At 44.4% G+C, this 19,702-nt stretch overlaps 1 protein-coding gene across 1 annotated transcript in view; it reads right to left on the bottom strand.

Annotated features, from left to right (window-relative positions):
• JAZF1 (JAZF zinc finger 1) overlaps positions 1 to 19,393 on the bottom strand; it is a 200,780-nt gene extending 181,387 nt beyond the window's left edge. Inside the window, exon 1 of the mRNA XM_074862027.1 lies at positions 19,055 to 19,393. Coding sequence (XP_074718128.1) covers positions 19,055 to 19,169 — 115 coding nt within the window. The 5' untranslated portion in view covers positions 19,170 to 19,393. The remainder of the gene's footprint in view (positions 1 to 19,054) is intronic.
• Between the last annotated feature and the right edge of the window lie 309 nt (positions 19,394 to 19,702).

Below are 19,702 nucleotides of genomic sequence, written 5' to 3'. Positions count from 1 at the left end.
ACAGAGAGGATACATGAAGCATGAAAAATAAAAACAAAATAGAAGAGAGGAAGGTTTGCTAACTGGAGGAAAGAGCACTGCTACAATCTCAGTCCAACCACTGCTTAAGTTTTATTCATCAGTTCGTTCTTCTTCCAATTTTTCTCTTTCTGCAAAGACAACCCAGCAGCACCATATTTTTGTTACTCAATACAAAGTCAAAATACAATCCCAGATCATTAAGTAAGAGATAAATTACTCCTCCAACTCTAGTAAGAGAGTCAGAAACAACACCTTCTTACACATCTAGGGTCTCCACCTCTCCCTCACCTTCCTAGGGCTATTTTTGCTGCAGTATCCTGGTCAAAGCACACACAATGGAAGCTCAATCCTATCGCTTCATAGAAGGAAAAATGGAGGCAGAGAGAGAGGTGGTTTCCCTTTGCAGACCTCTAGCTCACAGCCATTTTTGCACTCCTCTGAGAACCCATAATCCCCCTTGAAATTGTGCATGGCTGCCTTCAGTCCACCCCTGCCTACTCTGCTGGTCTCAGGAGCTTTACTCGCTACACATGATACTCTGCTAGTCTTCACAGTGCTGATGGGCTGTAACTTCTCTCTCATACTCCCCATTTCCTTCAGGGTATGACTTTTTTTTTATTATTTCTTTCAAGCCAGGTTCAAGTACTGCTAATATACATCTTACAGCAGCTTCTGATTATGAATGTCAAAAAGTCAATGAACTTTGCCAATAAAATACTGGCAAATATTTTGGCAATATTGCCAAACCCATGGAGCCACAATTAAGAACGTATAAGAGAGTCATTAAATCCCACTGTAGTCAAATGATGTACAGTAACGTTGTTCAACATTTGCCACTTCAAAAGCTCTAAACAGATACACTTTAGAAAAGTCAAAAATGAAAGAAAATTAACAAAGAAACATATAGAGAGAAAATTCAAAAGACAGCAAAAAATAAATAGAGCAACTAATAAAAATAGTAAGTCCTTGGAGCACTTAATAAACCTTGGATTCAGAAATGGTCTCACAGACACTGCCTTGAAATTAAAGCTCACAGACACAACATGAAGCTTAGAAGTTAAAATACTTGACTGCTGGGATAAATATTTATGGTTCACCTCACCAGCCCACATATTTGGACAGTTTAAGATTTTCTCCTTCACAACCAACTGAGAGGAGATAGTTATCAAAGCCTCAGCAGCACGATTTGTGTGACAGGGAAAAACACTGGCAAGAGTATAGTTATTGTAAACATCTGTTTAAAAAAAAGGCAATCAGAAATAGAAGGTATTTATCTACTCTCTCTACAGTAAAACCCATTTTGAATTCTGTGATCTCACCTCCTTGAAAAAGAAATTGGACTTCACTTTCCTACCCAAACCAAAACCAAATTATCTATTTATATGTAACATGTTTACATGTAGACAAAGGAAGCGTGAACATCCTTCATGCATGTATTATGTTTGGCTTTATATATTTATATATAGGCTTATTTATGAGCCTGCATCTCCTGATATGCTCATTGGGATCTTTTCAGCAGAGAAATCATCCATGTGCAATCCAAAAGTGTCAGGGATCATCCAAAGGTTTTGCTTTTAAGAGGTGCAAATTACCTCTTTATGTCCTCGGTGAACAAATCCTTCCTGCCCACGCACCTCCCTGGCATCTCACAACAATTCCTGTAAGGAGAAGACCCAGCCCTGCCACCAGCCCAGGACTGGTTCTACCTCCCTGAGTTGGTTCTCCTCCTCCATGGTTTGCTGAGCCATGTAATCCTTGCAGTCACCTCTAAATGGAAAAGACACATTGCCAAACATTAATGTTTATTATTACAGTCAATCATTTGAACTATAATTCTACTATTGTTATCCATCAACACTTTTCCTGCTTAAGTACAAGATATGTTTACTTTATTACTGAGGAATTCAAATGTTTTCTTTCATAATAAAGTAGTCCCTTCCTCCTCCCACCTAAATCAAGGTGAATGCTCATGAATCAGACCAAGATCTGGAACAATATTTTCACTTCTATGAAACTTCACAGTGATATGGCCAGATGCAGGAAAGCTGAGAATTAGGATTTTCACCAGTTCTAAGATCAGTTGAAAGATTTCGCAAAAAAGAGGAAGTTGGCAGAGCTTTCAAAAAACCAACCAACCAAAAAAAACCTTCACACCCCCAAACACAACACCCAACACCACCACACAGAGTTGGCACTTTATTCCTTTCTCTTTTACAATATTACTGCTGAAGCAAAAGTTCAAGATCTATTACACCAAATGAAATAGCCATGAAGGAGGAGATCAGATGGCAAAACAAGTAACACAAGTTTTATAAAACCCCAGACCTATTAGCACTGTGTAGACAAAAGCAGTTTGGATCTTATTCCAATCTGCTTTGCAAAGGGCCTTCCTAATTCCCTCACCTTGCTAGACAGAATCTGCACCAGTAATGCTGGTTCACAGTTACATAAAGACAAAGCATGCAAATTCCACTTCTACACTGTATTTAATAAACAGATTCATTTCCTCTATGGTCCATATATACACAGAAGAGTGTTGGCTATCTCTTACAGACAGTGCTTTATCTGTTCACCTATAGTCAGCTAAATTAGTGGGAAGAACACAGGACTCCAAATCCTCGATCCAGATCAACTAACTTTAAAGCTGGGTGCAGAGAAGAAATTATGGAAGTCAGAAACAACACAGTGTTAAGGCATTGGTGATTTTTAGAAGTCATCTTTGGCATGTTCAGTTCTTTGGAAACACTGGATACCTGCTGAAAAGGAAAACTTAATCCCAACACCTTGTATTCACAGCTGGCTATGGAGTGCAGTGCTGGTAACCCATGCTCAGGAAACAAAGAGCACTGTTTTCATTTTCCCATACCCAGTTCAAAACAAGTAACATTAAGCTGACACCACAAGTGTACACCAGTAGGAAAAGATTGTATTTATCCAAAAATCTTTACTCCTCATCAGAAGATCTCTATATAAGCTGCTCCCTCAAAACTAGAACTGATAAAAATCAGCCAACCACATACATGCACTCACTGGGCATGAGACCCACAAATTGCAAAATGTGTAGGAACTTGTTCCTTCTCAGGAAATGCCCACAATCAATCCTCAAATTCAAGGCCCAAACAAACATTAAAATACCACAAGCCACTATGCCGTTTATCTAACTCCTTAAACTGCGACCATCACTACTGTTATCTGAGCACTTGAACACAACTGACAAACATGCGCTTAGCAACATATCTCATTACTACATTTTTGTGGCAGGCAAGCATACAGGCTTTTCTCTGTTCTCCTCCAACCAAGTTATCTGCTAAAGTCTGCATCTTCCCCAGCCAGCTAATGTGTTATTCAAGCCGTTCTCGTAAGGTCACGTCATCGTTACTGGATGTCTTTCATATTACAACACATCCTAAGCAACGGAAACAAAATTACGGCTGAACAAGTTCCTACTATATTAACAAGTCCATCAAATCACTAGAAATGCAATGTTCTCAGAAACAGCTCTGCGCTCTGCCACGTGCCATCTCCAGAAACAGCATCCAAGAAGGGAGGATGGAGCTACCTCCACACGGATGTACCTCTCACTACCATGTCTTCTCTTTCCTCAGGCCGTCAGGTAGGAATTGCTGCCAAGCTTGGTTTAGTCAGTGTAAGTACTACAGATTTTCCACATAACAATCGATCAGCTTTGTTTAACTAAACCATATACATCAATTTTAAAAAGCACTTAGTACCAAAGGGAGACACTGCAAAAGACCATCAGTTTTCAGAGGATGAAGAGCTCAGCACTTCCTAAGTATCAACCCCTCTGGAAAAGTATCTTATGCTGATTATGCAAAAACTAGGATACATGTTGTCATCCCCCAAAACACTAGTTTTCCCCTCTCAAAGTAAAGAAAACTCAGTGTATCTATGGATATGTGACAGCCAAAGTGTTACAAATAGAGCAGTAACACAGTTGTGCTTTTCTCTGGGATGCACAGCCCAGCCATCACCTATGCAACCAGAAGCACTGAAGAGTGCATATGCCTCAGCATCAGCCAGCATGGGATGTTCTACAAGATACCATACAGGCAAGCTCCTGTTTTATTGAATTCACACATACGTTCAACCGGAAGTGGCAGTATGTTGTTCTGCCCATGTAAACTCATACTGCTTAGGACATGATTACTCACTAGCTGTTTTGTTTGTAGGAATCTTTTTCCACATCCTACTGCACAGCCATGACACCATAGCACCAATTAACAAAGAACAAGGAGGCAGGAGGACTGCGAGACTTCAGCTTCATCTACCTAACAATCAACAACATATGATACTCCACTACACAGCAAGGATACCAACAGAGAAAGCAAATCTCCTTTACCATGCTCTAAGAGACTTTGGGGCTCAAGATATGCAACACTGAGCAGTTCACCTTGGTGCACTGTTTTAAAATGGGGAACAGCCAATTTGCTGTCTCGGATGCTTGTGAGATAGAAGTCTGACTTGAAAAGGAATCCAAACTAGATTTGTATCTACCCAAATACAAACATCAAGCCTTCTGCTAACGGTCTTCATGCTTACATTCTGCTCTTAGTAAAAAGTCAGAAAAAAAAAAAAAAACAACCCAAAACCAACCAACAAACCAACAACCTTGCTTTCTTGAGTGCTTGTCATTAGCCCTGCCTACTGGATTCTAAAAACTGCCATCATGCAAGATGTGCAATTGTTTAACTCCAGAGGTTCAAAGGTAGGAAGCTGCAATGGGCTTAAGGTGAGTAAATCAGTGTACAAGTCAGGAGAGTAGGTCCACAAAAAACAATCTCAAAATTAGCTGTAGACTGCCTGACAGAGAAGCTATTATTAAGAAGTCTGTCTTACTAAACCACCTACCCACAACAAGAAAGTAGAAAGCAACTAAAGGGTACCCAGAAGAGAAGGCCTTTACGATCTTAAACAGACATCTGTTCTGCTGTGGAACCACTGGGAGGGAAAAAGGGAAGAAAAAAAAAAAGAAAGAAAAAACACATTTCTGCTATAACAGCAACAAAACATTTGTTTAGGAGGGATGGGCCACCAGCCCAACATTTAATGAATCCAAGGACTCCAAACAGGATGGCTTTAAAACTGACCTTAAGAGAAAGTCTACTGTATTCTTGGAAGAACAGGAAGAGGATATGTCATATATGAGAAGGAGATTGCTTATTTCTTCACCAGGAGTGCTTCAGCTTACACGGTCAGTAACTGAGAACCAGTGCTTTGAACCCCACCCTTTGGACTGAGCATTCAGTTCTCAGCATCCTGAGCAGCAAAGCCAAGCAAAAAATTTAAAGTCTCAGATATGTAAAGTTCTGCTTAAAAATGAAAATATGGGAGGGGAGTTATCTACATCCAGATCATAAATGCTGCTCTCAAGGATCATGAGTGAAAAAATAGCACCTCAACAGGTCACCTGCAGAGGATGGAAATTCAAAACACTAAGAGGAATTGAGACAGCTTGAAAAGGTAGCTACAATAACCTACAGAAATGATCAGATACAAGGAGGTGTTTAGTAATATTGAGAGAGGTCTTCCAAATAAATCAGGCAAGGACTTTGTCGGCAGTGTACTGACAATACTTCTGGCATCCATTAAGAGCTCTGAAACTCACCAAGTACATGCTCAAGCAGACTGCATGAACAACCCTAAGCATCCAACCCCAAAGTGAGTCAGGAGAAAGTGGGTGGCCTGTGTACTTGCTCCTGAATTACGGATGTCTGACTAGCAAGAAAAAACATGGTTTCTCTTCAGGCATGTAACTCTGCCCAGCTTCTGAGATTCAAAAACTCCAACCAAGACCTCCTGTTACAGAGCTCATTAAAAAAGGCAGACTCCTTTGTCTTTCACAAACTCCTTTCTTTCCTTCCTTGCTTCAGCTTCAGATTTCTTCATCTTTACTCCTTGCTGTACTCTTGCTTCTTTGTCTTCCTTAGAAGGAAGCGAGTGAAAATTAGGAAAAAAGATATTAGACATTAGTAAAGAATGGAGCCAATATGTGCAGATCCAAGTCTCCTCAACTCTGAAACCTGGTGTTTCAGCATTAGTTCTTCAGTTTGAAAGACAATCATCACACACGTGGTGAAGATGAGAAAGGCACCTCCTGTATTTATATGGTTAACATACTAACACAGGGGCCTAACAACAAAAGTACGGTGTGTCACACTATTATGCCTGCGTTATGTTTCCTGTTCCTAAGCCACACCTGCCCTACAGAGCATCAAAAATAAATAAATTGGAACATTCAGCATTCACAAGAAAAGCAGGGTTGGAGATTTTACAGGATTAAGTGGTTCAGTGGTTGCAGGACAGAGGAGCAGCAGCAGCCGCCTTAATAGAAAGGCTCCAATAAACCACTCATCTGTGGAGCAACAGGACAAGAGAACAGAATGAACAATCAGAAGGGTCAGCAGTAGGTGAGCACAAACACCAGCTGGAGATTTTTTTTTTAAAAAAGCAGTAACAGAACAGTAGGCAATTTCTGATTTCCCTAAAAAGCCTAAACCAGGTACCTACCAACTCTACCACAGAATGCACATGTAGCACCTTTCTAGGTGGATACTTATTATGCAAAGGGCAAACCACTTTGGGGCACCCAGAACCAAAGTCTGCCATCTGTGTGTACATGTAGCAGAACGCTCTGCTGAACACAACTGCTTATCAAAAGCTAAACACCACCGGAGCAGGGTTTCCTTCACGGACAGTAACAGGTAGATATGGAATTTATAATCCCTTTCCTTCCACCAACAGTCAGGGCTTGGCAGATAAGAAGAAAGGTGGCAGGTGATGAGGGGAGTTGAATTTTCCTGGTTTAGGAATAAAATCTAGGACATAACAGAAGAAAGAAAGATGTAAAGGTCTGTCTTTGCTCCATAGGTCAACACAGATGAGAAAAAAAAATTTTTTTAATTCCACCCCCCAGTTTGTATGTTGTTTTTTCAGTCACGAAAGGATGACTAATCCCCTGTAACTGTCTTCCCAAAATACAGATAGCTGGAAGGTTTTTTTTCTTCTTACCTCTGCAGTCTACTATCTTGTGTCAATTTGCCACAACCAAACTAAATATGTGGGCTCTTCCTAACCACCTCTCTTCAGTTCTCACTTCTTATCCTAACCACCTGCATTTCTGCAGGCTTCGGAAACAAACATTTACTTGGTCTGCAATTACAATTAGTATTTTAAAATTACACATGCAGAAAGATCAGCATGAATTACTGTTCCTAATTATTGATATAACAAGTCTAATGGAATACAATGACTGTATAATAAATTTTATATTATTACACCACAGAAGTTAACAATATTTTCTAGAGAATTGTACACTCAATTGCATGCCATGGTTCTAGCCACATAACACTACTACATATTATAAACAAATACTAACATGACTTCAATATTTATGCACATCTGCTACTACAGAACAAGCAATGACAAAATTCTGTGTTTGGGCTCAATCTTGAATTCATGAGGTACCAAGTATTTCTGGCAACCACTTACACCACTGCGGGCAAAACTCCACTTCTTTCCAATATTAGGGGGTTGGGGTTTGGGGGGCAGAGCAAGGAGGCTTTGTTTCTAAATGCAAATGCTATGACTTTCATATAGGCAGGGTCAGGGAAGAGGCATTCCTTCGTTTCCAGAATACTCGGTGGTAGTACGCAATCCTGTGGCTGGCACACTGTGCTGCTTGCAAGAACAGAAGGGGTCACTAGCTGTACACCCACTACGCTTCCGAGGTCAGTGGGTAACATAGAACGATGGTGATACTGCTACAGGAACTGCACTTTTTAGTTAAAAAAAAGAAAGAAACAAAAAAGTCAGGTTGCCATTGAGAAAAAAAAAAGCAGCTATCAATTACCCAGTATATCTACAGAACATTCATTAAGCTTATAAATTAATATTCATTTTTATTACACTTGTTTCCATATTTGAAATGCATTTGAGGCCACATACAGTTCAGGCATAGCAGAGTAAAGTATTTCTCGCCCATCTCTTTCATGATGATTTCTAACTCAGAGATATGAAAATTGCTACAGCACTAAAATTCATCAGGTAAAGGCTGTTCAAAGGTAATTTTTTTTTTTAAATTAACATCCAACCACTTAATATTAACGTACAAGAGTGCAACAAAAAATATCCACAGAAGGTAACAGCAACAAATACCTTTTCCCCATCCTGAGTATCCAATTATTGTGGTATACCTGAACAAGTTCTTGATATTTACCCTGGCTCTGGAAGCAGGTTGAGCAAGCCACTAACACTCCCTGGCATATAACTATGTTCCAGATCACGGTGTCCAACACAAACTTTATCTCCCCGCTGAATCGGGTCTAAAGCCCTGGGTAATTGCCCCAAGGTAACTGTCAGCAAAGACAGGGTAGTTGCTCTGTTCTGAAGACAGGCTCTTCACAACCTCACAGAAAACTTGCCAGCGAGAAAGGGGTTATTTTGGGTAGTTGAAACAAGAACAAGGTGTTAGGTACAGGTAGCTAACTCTCCTGATAGCTGCTCTAGGACAGAGACCAAAATCTGGAGCCACTGTTAAGCATGGCTGCTGAAGATAAAGCATGAGAACAGATACAGCTACAGTGTCAGTACTTTCCATCTAGAAGAGCATTTACATAGTACAGGAGTATTCAGCCAATTTAAGAGATTTTCTGAGGTGTAAGGAAAATGCAATTATTACCAATGCTAGGACTGTGTGGAAAGAGTCCTGCAGCACAGCTAGAAAGTCTCTCTAAACTGTAACGAGTGCTTACACTGAGCCCGGGAAAAGAAAGACTCCCTAGCGTAGTCCTGTGAAATGAAAGCACATACAAAAAAAACCCCACATAACATTATCTTCCCAACCCCCCCCCAACCACACCACTACCTTACCCCACGTCTTCCCAGGAGCACAGCACACTTATAACTACAGTAGAGGACCCCAGATCATCCTAGTCCCTCTCTGGAAGGCTGTGCAACCATGGCATTTTATTTTAAACACCTTTTAGCTTTCCTTTGCCCTCCAAATATAGTAGTTTCAAGCAATTTTTAGTGAACTTGTTACCGTCAATGAAGCTGTCAACTGCCTGGTCCACCCTGCCACATCCATGGTGCTCTGCACTTGGACGAATAACCCCCAGCCTGAGCACACAAAGCAGCATACTCCTGAGCCTCTTTCCCTTTCTGTGATGCTGCTGCTGCTGAGATTTTTTGCTCCCATTCCACAAATCCATCTTTTTCACATTAGCATACTCATTAAGTGAGTCAGGAAGCTCTTGCAATATGGCCCAAACAAATTTATGGGCAAAAGCAAGTTATTTGGGGTTTTCCTTAGAATTCCACTTATCTTTCCCCTCCCTCTACGCAAAAAAAAAACCAGGTTCAGACAATGAAGAGCTGATGCCTCAGTAGGAAGACTCTGCACACATCCCAAGAGCTTAACAGGATAAACAAGACAAAAAGCTCCCTGGCCCCAAACTGAAATAGAGATGACTATGTGAGTGGTTCACTGTTATTTTTTGCATCAAAACTGGGACCTTAACAACTCTCACATCACCCAGTTAACCCGGTACAATCATCAATGATGCCTGCGAGGTAGTAGAGACTCCTCTACTCAGAGAGTTAGATAAGTTGCAACACTTCTCCAACAGATTGATAGAAAAACATGTAAACTTCCAGGGTTTCCATCCAAGTTTGTCACCAAATTTACTTGGGTCAATGTCAATCCTTTGATCTGAAGACAAAGGAAGCAAGGGTAGACCTCAGTAATTTCGTATGCAGCTTTCACCTGCAAGCAGGCAAGCATCTGAAGTCTACATGAAGCCTTTAAATGAATTTTGAGGTCGCTCCCGTAACACTAATACATACACACACTCTGAGATGAAGATACACAGCAGGATTGCATCAAAATGACTGAAATAATGACATAGTATTGTTTTCTTCACTGAATGCCACTGTCATCTAGTACACAAGGGGCTGAGCTCACATTCATGTACCCATGCCAATCTCATATAGCAGTGAAATTGGATCTCCTGTGTCTTAAATGTACTCCCTCCCAGTTTCTGGGTTACAGCTCCACTTGCTTCTGTTGGGATAATTCCCAGAAAGTAAGATGGTGACTACATTACACACTGCTGAAGAAATAAGTGGTACTTTACATTTATTTCTCCTTTCCACAGCATACTCAGATATTCAGCGGTTCTATTTTTATTCAATGACTATTTACTATCTGTCAAAATATGTTATGAAAAAAATGAATTTCCAGAAGGAACAGAAATGTTTGCAGCTCACTCAAGTTTGACAAACAGGGGGGGGCTGAGAAAAAGGGAGGGGGAAACCTCACAAGTGTCCAAATATTTCCTAAATTAAAAAAACATTTTGTTGGAGCACTTTCAGCAATGCCAGCATCTCAGAATGAAAGTGCTCAGCTTTTCACAAAAAATTTAAAAAATAAGATGGCCTGTATTAGCACACAGTGAAATCTTTCTCAAAATCGTAAGAAATTATTCAGAATTCATCCACAATTATAATCTTTTTGGCCATAGAGAACTGACCAGCTTGGCTTCAAAATCCCATTCAATTTTTTTCCCCTTAAACTGATATACTTCTTCTTCTATGTCTACTCCATCCTTTGTAACACAAGATGGAACATTAAAACTAACACCTGTATTTAAGTCAAATCATTCTTTAATGAATGATAGTATATTAAATGAAACTGCACAGTAGTAATGTACTCCCCCATATCCTGGGCACTTGGAGACACAAACAGCACCATGGCGTCATCAGCATCTCTGGTGAAGAAATCCATTCCCCTTGCTTATCATAGCACAAAGTTAAGAAGGAGCCTCCTGAGAATTCAGGTGAAAAACACAAGTATTAATAGCAAAGAAAAATCATTAAACGAAAAACTGGAATATTCTTCCCGTTCTACAGATCAGAATATTGCTTCAGCCTCTCGTAAAGGACAGTGTAATAAACCATATGTACTCCCTCAAGCATTTCCAAAAGTTTCAAGATAGAATTAGACACTCCTAACAGGAATTGGTTGTTTAATTTTAATTGTGAAGTTATTCACTGAGCAGTCCCTTAAAACCAATGACTCTTCTTTTGTTAAACACAGCTGATTATCAAATCAATTCTCCAGTTGTCACCATTTCAAATTAACACCAAAATCTTTGTCTCTGCCTTTCTCAAAGTGTATATAGCTGCTATTTTATCATCCAAATTTTGAAGTACTGGTGCTTACCAGAGACAAATAAAATTCTCAGTGAAACACAGCTTATTCAGGAAAAATAATTATAAATAAAGGGGAAAAAAAGCACATTCAGGAGCAACATAAAGAGTACAGTGGAAGCAGCTGGCCTCCAGTGCTTATTTCTTTTGCATTAAAGTATTCTGCAGCTTAACAGCAAATATTTCTGATTACTTGTCTGTATTTGCATTATATTATATAAGAGGAAAAAATGGCAGGGAAGATTGTCTCCAGATTGAACAGGTATGTTTCTTCATCTTCTAGCATCACCTCTTCCTCAAATTATTTATTATACAATTTCTGGTCTTTTTACATTCCCCAAGAAATAATGAAGTGAAAAAAAAGATAATTTGACTGGCTACCACCTGATTATTTTACAATTCTCGGAAGGACTGCAGGTTAGCTACAAAAAGATCCTTTCATGCCCTAAAGAGCCCATGATTATCATGCCCATGATAATCACTGTAAATCTCCCCCCAAAGGTAAGTACACACAACTGAAGTATAACACTACTGCTACAAGCTACCTGATGTGTCTTCAGTTTTTCATTTTCTGATTCGTATTTGTGTAGATCTGTTGGCGTGCAAGAGGAGCAATCCCTGCCAATGGTAGGGACACAGCCCTGCAATGGGCCTCACCCAAAGCCACTCAAGCCGGCAGAGGAAGAGGGAAAAGATCCCTACTAACTTTATGTGAGGCCTTCAGTCTTAAAAAGGAAAAATCAGTTTGCAGCATGTTCAGAGATGTTTGTTTTCAACCCTTTCTTCCTAGAAAATACACCACTCAGGCTTTATGCCATTAAAACACTCTATGCCTTAGCCTCGATGTACTTGATAACCTCAGAACTAGAGCAAATTTCATGTCACAGAAGTATCAAAAATCATGTTTTACTTGAAGTTTAATGGTGATTCCAGTTACCTCCATAAGATCAATATAACCTAGAATTTGTTAAAAATGTTGCATTTACATTTTATCACAATTTAAATTCAAACCCAAAAAGCAAAGGAAACCAGACCTGGATCTGGAGAATAATCCAAAAACCTGCTCTGCTCAAGATTACAAGCTGGGAAAAAAAAAGTGCCGATTGGAACTGTTAGTCAAAAAAGACTCTATCTGATAGAAAACCCTTCCCGAGATAGAAGAGCCTTCCTCACCACACCAATTTGCAAAGCAAATAACCAACATCCTTGGAACATATACTCTTCCACATCACTGTGAAACATATTTTCAATAAATAACAAAAATTACGGCTGTAGAAGCACTGGGCAGAGGATGAACTTCAGATAAATATAGCCATAAATGTAGGAAGTTGCTTCCCATGAACAATTATTAGTACTACTGCTGAGGTAAATACACGTAACTGTTCATTTATTTTGCAAGGCCACACGTTCACGCACATTACTGGCAACTAAGCATGGGTCTGTCCTTTGATTTCCAGACACTCAACAGAGCATCCCATATACCTAGCTGCCACATCGCTCTCAGTGTAAAAAGCTTTGGGTTAAGATCTACCACCTCTTCAAAACAGCCAGTCTCACCTCTGAATGTTAAATTACACACTGAGCAAATGCTAAAAGAGTTACATGACGGTAACCACTTCAACGATGTCCATGCTCTTCTGAAGAGCTCTGCTTTAAGCAAACAAAATCTTTCATACAGACTTAAGTTTGCTAGGCCTTCTAGAAATGCTGGTGTGTAGCCCCTCATCCTCATCTTTAGCAACATAAAAGGGTTGCACATTTTTATGCTTGTTTTACACAACATACTGTGGGCTCCAATATAGAAGCTGTCATCTATGTCATACTGCACTTTATCCAACATGCTGGTGGAAGTTTGGGCAACACATGAGAGGGAGCAAAGCACACATTTTAGCAATACCAAATGCCATTTTCTGCATGTGCTCACAGCCAGCTCGTAATTCAACACCTTTTACTATCAAAGTGAGGACACAGCACAACTGTTATTAGCATTTCTGAGAAAATATTGAAAGGGCCAACTTTAAGCAAGCTGCATGCATCCAGCCAATGGATTATTAAACCACTCGACCTCTTTGCTGTGGAATCTGGCACCCTGACTGCCTAATACTAACTAAGAATTGAAGTCACTGAAGGTAGCAGATGTCAAAGTTACCACCAGACACAGAATTTCAGAAGCTTCTTTCCCCCTCCATATGACCTGAACTTTCCAGATGGGTGGTATTTTATATGTAAGATTTTGGTCTGTCTTCTGCAACTCTTCTTTTACTGAAGTTTTAGTTTTCTTGCTAATCTTATCACTTAAGAAAGCAGCTGCATCTGTTCCCACAGCAAGTACTGTCCTGTTGCAGGACCCTTCCTAATATTTGGGAATCGGTCAACTTTGATGAGAAGCATCACAGCTCCCAGTTCTGACAGCAATACTACACAAATACCTCACTGGAAGCTAGCCATCACCAGGACTTCTTACAAAGCTATGATGAAATGTTCATCCGACAGATCATCTTAAGTTCGTATAATTACTGTATAAGCAGATGGTCTTTTTTTTTTTTAATTTTCCCTTCAAATTCTTCTAGCAGTTTCAGTACAATGCAATTAACAAACTCTACTTCCACTAAGGCAATACTGTCTTCAGTATTTATCTTTTGTATCTCTTCTTATCCACTCTTACAGCTCTTTGGGCCCACCACTGTATGTTCAGACACTCACTTCACTCACATCCATTTCCTCAATGCTCGATGAGTCTCAAAGAAACAGGACTGCTCACATCAGCCATACAGCTACACAAGTGCATGCAGCATGTCAGTACACATCACGAACCAAGTGAACAAAGAGTGGCTCATACAATCAACCTCATCTGCACACATGATTAAAAATAGTCTTTGACTATAAATACAAAGCAAAAATTAAAATAAATTGGTGTTGTCAAAATCTGATTAAGAGATTCAGTTTAAATATTGGCTCTTCAGTATCAGAGTAAACTTTGTAATAGCAACTAGCTTTAAGGAGCTACTTGATCCCTCACTCTAAAGGATGCAGTTCAGCTGTGGGTAGTCTGAGGAAGAATCAAAGTCCCCCAAAAGAAACAGAAACCAAAGTGTGTGACCATTTGGACTTCTATGAACAGCTGAAGATGCCCCAGAAGATTACTTATACCAAGTTAAGACTTAAATGTAATTTCAGAAACACTCTGTGGAATGAGAGGTGACATTTCTAACATCACAGCTGAAGACACTACCAGGAGTGCAGAAACGCAATAAAATTTGCCATGTTGCCACAGCTGAATACTCAATAGTTCATGGTTGGGGTTTTTTTGGTCGGTTGTGTTTTGTCTTTCTCTTGACAGTAGTCTGGGGAATTGACTGGATTGAGTCCACTCCATTCTACAGTGTGAATCTGGCAAATAGAAGTAAATTAGGCCTTTTGCTCTCAGACTAGAGACATCAGAAAAGTCAACCAAACTACCTGCAAGGGATCGAGGCAACCAAAGCCAAGAGGCAGGGAGATGGCCTAGCAGGACAGACTAAAACCTCCCCCTTCTTGGCACACATGCAGAGAGGGTAACAACAGCACTTCATGTTGCTTGGACAGCATGACTGTAGAAGCAGCTCACAGAGCATTTACTTATCAGCAATTTTAAACCAATGTCTATTTTCAGCTGTGACCCACAGAAATCATGAATACACTATTTGATAATATTGCTACAGACTTAAAGAGTTCCTCCTGCAGAATGTGGTCTCACAGAATCATTCAGGTTGGAAAAGACCCTTGGGATCATCGAGTCCAACCATCAGCCCTACTCTACAAAGTTCTCCCCTACACCATATCCCCCAACATCTCATCTAAACGACCCTTTAACACATCCAGGGATGGTGACTCCACCACCTCCCTGGGCAGCCTATTCCACTGTCTGACCACTCTTTCTGAGAAAATTTTTTTCCTAATATCCAGTCTAAACCTCCCCTGTTGGAGTTTAAAGCCATTCCCTCTTGTTCTATCGCTAGTTACCTGTGAGAAGAGACCAGCGCCAACCTCTCTACAATGTCCTTTCAGGTAGTTGTAGAGAGTGATGAGGTCTCCCCTTAGCCTTCTCCAAACTAAAGTCCCAGCTCCTTCAATCGCTCCTCTTAGGATTTATTCTCCAGACCCTTCACCAGTTTCGTTGCCCTCCTCTGCACTCGCTCCAGCACCTCAATATCTCTCTCATATTGAGGTGCCCAAAACTGGACACAATACTCCAGGTGTGGCCTCACCAGTGCAGAGTACAGGGGGACTATCACCTCCCTACTCCTGCTGGTCACACTATTTCTAATACAAGCCAGGATGCTGTTGGCTTTCTTGGCAGAGGACACCAGTAGGGTCTTACGGAAAACCTCAGAGCAGTGGTCCTGAGTTAGCCTAATTCTTCGCAAGCCTTCAACACATAAATGTAAAACCCAGAAAGCAACTGATATGCTGATGGGCACATAGCACCACCTCACAGCAGAATATTTCATCCAATGGGCACAACTGTCCCAGGTTATCTGCACTGATACTTCTTCTAGTAACTGGTAATTTATCAGGCGGCCACTAAGATGTGGGAGAAAAAAACCAAACCACTGTACACTGAATTATTTCATTATCATGTAATTATTCATGAGTGTTATGAGTAAGGAAAGCAACTACAGAATCCCTCAGAAATCAAATATATTCTGTCCCCAGGATGCCACAAGTGTTTCCTTATACTAAGTTGAGCTCTATTTGCAAGGTTGGCCAACAAAGATTCTTGATAAGTATTTGTTCCCACTTTTTCAGAGACACAGTACAGCTCTGAAAAATGACCAACCAGCACTCCACCGATGATGTGATTATTAACCCATCCCGTGAAATGTGGCAGAGCAGCAGCACCACAGCAGTCAGACCATCAAGAGCCCATGCCATACACGCCTCCCCACACAGAGCTGTCTGCAGCATCAAGTTTGTTATCTGCACTGTAACACCATCTGCTCAGCAATCGCCCACCTCAGTTTAAACTAATAATGGAATATAACTCAATCAAGTTTTCTTTAGTCCTGCAGCACACAGAGAATGTCCAAAGCAACGTATTTTTTATATGACATGTTACTCTTTGCTTTGTGTGCCAAAAACTACAGTCAACTTTTAAAGCAACAAATTTCAGTGCACATTTCTAGACCTGTACAACAGCAAAAATTGGACACTGTTTGCATTAGACTTACTGAGAAAGTAATTCCAACACAAGCTCCTATTCAGATGTTTACTCCTTTATTTCCCAGCTGCCTTCAGAAAGGTTAATCACCTTTGGCTGAGCACTTATCTGGTGAGTTTTCACAGATTCTCATCCTTCAGGCTGCGCCAGGAGCTCCTCACATGCACCAAACTGTAAAGCTGAGCCTCCACGTGAGATCTGGGATCCATACTCCGGCGTCACCAGTGCAGCTCCCTACTGATTTTTCCAGTGTTTGATATAGATGAGTAACACAACATACCCACATCTTGTATTCACAAGCAGATCAAGTTTAACCTGCGGTCACGCTGAGGTGAAACATTAAAGATGAAGCACGAGCAACCTTACATCATTCTCCACCAGTCTGTACTCAATCAGCTGCATGTGTGACATTGTACGTGCAAAGTTTCAGTTGTGTCCTGCAAGTCTTGGCAAATGACACGCTCTATTAAATGTATGTGGGTGTTCAATCTGTAATACTTTAACTCTGAGATAAGAAAAAAAGTAATGAATACCGGCTACAGAATTAAATATACAATTATTAAGAAATTACAGTATTTCAGCATAAAGTTCTCCTCTCTGCGTAAAAGTCTCAGAACCGCTGATTGGGGATTAAACAGCAACGCACAGATCACATGGGCTGGACTGTATCTTTTCTGACACTCTGTGGGCTGTGGCACCTCCAGGCTGATAATCCACTTGAGGGACACACAAGATGACTTATGAACTTTCATTTTGGGAACCTGTTTCCCCATAGCTTTTCTGGTGTAACGTGATGCATAGTGTAGGAAAAGCAAAGAATGAGAGATTCAAAAAAAAGAAACCCAACAATATCACGACCGTATGCTCGCACCACATCGAGTCATAAATTACAGAGTTTTGTGGTATGTGGTTTTGTTACCTCATACTAGGCATCGTGATAATTATGAGAACCACACCTTTCATCTCGCTGACCTATAACATTACATTAATGTAACGTTACACTCGCAATTCAAGCTTCAGTGATTATTTTCAGGTATTCAGGCCTGCCTATTAAAACTTAATAAACTGAAATGCACCCTAGCTTCATCGCTTTGCGGGAGCACGGTGTTTCCTCATACTTCTCGTGAAATACAGGAGTCTCCAGTCCAGGGGTACTTAAAACTTCTGTATTTTTCCCCTGGTTTTAAAGCTCGGCCTGCCTCAAAGAATTAGTTCCATCTTGGGCAGTTTCAGCGCTGTATTTTACTAGCAAAAAGAGAAAGCCGAGACGTTTCAGAGGGGAAGCAGCCCAGAAGCCGGGGCAGCACACCTGCCGAGGCCGGAGAGCGAAGGTGCGGGGCGGCAGCCGCCCCACGCCCGGCTGGGGACGAGATGCTCCGCTCGGAGCCGGGACTGGCGGGCCGGGACGCCTCAGGCCCGGCCGGGCGCGGGCAGGCCGGTCCCGCCAGAGGCGGGGGGAGAGGGAAAAGTTGGCGCCCGCGGCCGGGCGGGAGCCGCGCCGCCCCCTCCTCCCCTGGGCACCGCCCGCGCTGCCGAGGGGCGGCCCCGGCGGCCCCTGCGCACGCTCCCGCCCATGAGGCGCCCTCGCCGGGAAGGCACTGACGAGTCATCGCCCCGCAGGCCCGGCGGGGTCCCCGCCCCCGCGGCCCTGGCGGGACGGGCGGCCGGGGGGAGCGGGGGGCGGCCAGGCAGCGGCGCGGGGGGGGATGGAGGGGGGGGGTCCTACAGGTGATGAGCCGGCGCGGCGCTGCCCGGCCCGCCCCGCCGCGGCCTGGCCTGGGCTGGGCTCCGCGGCTAACGGCGGCGGGTCCCAGCGCGGCCGCCTTCGTCTCCCGCCCCGCCGGCCCCGGGGGCTGCACCGGCGGCGCGGGCCGCCGGCTCCGCCGTTTGCCGCCGCCGGGCCCTCCCTCCACGCCCACCGCGCCGCCGGCCCCGGCCTCCCTCACGCCGTCCCTCCGCCGAAAGGCGCCTCCAGCGCTGCGGCGGCCGGTGCGGCCGGAGCGTGACCCGTCCTCCCCACCACACCTAGCAACAGTGCTGACAGGACGCAGTGGCGGCGGCGGCGGGAGGAGGAGGAGGAGGAGGAAGCGGAATGGCTGCCGCGGCGGCGGCGGCTCGCTCCCTCCCTCCCCGGAGCCCTGACAGCCAGAGCCGGGGCGGAAGCAGCAGGCGGCGTGCTGTGCCCGTCCTCCTCCCTCCTCCTCCTCCTCCTCCGGGCTTCGGCGCTCCCTCCTGCCAATGCAAACTAACTCCCCCTCGCCAGGGCCGGCGGGCTGCACGCCTCCCCCGCACCCACCCATGCTGCTGCCGCGCCGCGCCGCACGCCGCCTCCCCCAGGAGCCCTCCACGTCGCCCGCAGGACCGCTCCGGCCACTCCTCGCCCGCCGACCTGCCTCCCCCGGCGGCCGCCACCGCGCCCCAGCTCCCGCTGCACCTTATGCCCCCCCCCTCCACCCACCCACCCACCCGCGCCGCCACCGCACACGCGGCCCCCACGCCCCCCCCCCCCCCCCCCGGTGCCCGCCGGCGCGGGGCGCCCCCGCCGCCCGCCCTGCCCTAACCTACCCTGCCCCGGCCGCGGCCCCTGCCCCGGCGGGCACTCACCGATGTGGTTGTCCTCGATGTGCTCGATGAGCTCCGCCAGGGTTGGGAAGTGGAGCCCGCAGCCCCCGAACCTGCAGGCGTTGGAGAAGAAGGAGGCGGCGGCGATGCCTGTCATGGTGTTACATCGAGATCCCCCGGCGGTGCCTGCTCTGCCAGGGCCGGCGGCGGCAGGGCGGGGAGAGGCGGGGGCAGGGGGGAACGGGACGGAGAGAGAGAGATGGGGAGCGAGAGAGAGAGGGGGTGGGGGCGGGGAGGAGGAGGAGGTGGCGGCCGCAGCGGCGGCGGCGGCGGCAGCGTCGGGAGCGGCGGAGGGGAGGGCCGGGCTGGGTGGGGGGAGATGAGGCAGCCGCAGCTGGGAGGAGGGACCAGCAGCGCGGCTCTGTAACAGCTGTGCTGCCCCGGCGGCGGCCGCCCGGCGGCAGCGGGAGGAGCAGGGCACCGGGGCCGCCCTCCGCGCCCGCCGCCGCCGCCGGGGGACACCCGCGCCTGCTGGCCGCGGGGGCGGCGGAAGCGGCCGTCCGGCACCGAGCGGCGGTGGGGAGGGGAGGAGAGGAGGGCGCGCCCCGCCGCTAACTTTCCCCCTCAGCCTTTCGCAGGCGGCGGCGGGGCTGGGCTGGGCCGGGGGCTGCCGTAGCGGCCGGCGGGGCG

Source organism: Strix uralensis, chromosome 1, assembly GCF_047716275.1.
Source record: "Strix uralensis isolate ZFMK-TIS-50842 chromosome 1, bStrUra1, whole genome shotgun sequence".
Lineage (NCBI taxonomy): Eukaryota > Metazoa > Chordata > Aves > Strigiformes > Strigidae > Strix > Strix uralensis.
The sequence above is the reverse complement of the archived record's forward strand: the minus strand, read 5'-3'. Positions and strand labels throughout refer to the sequence as shown.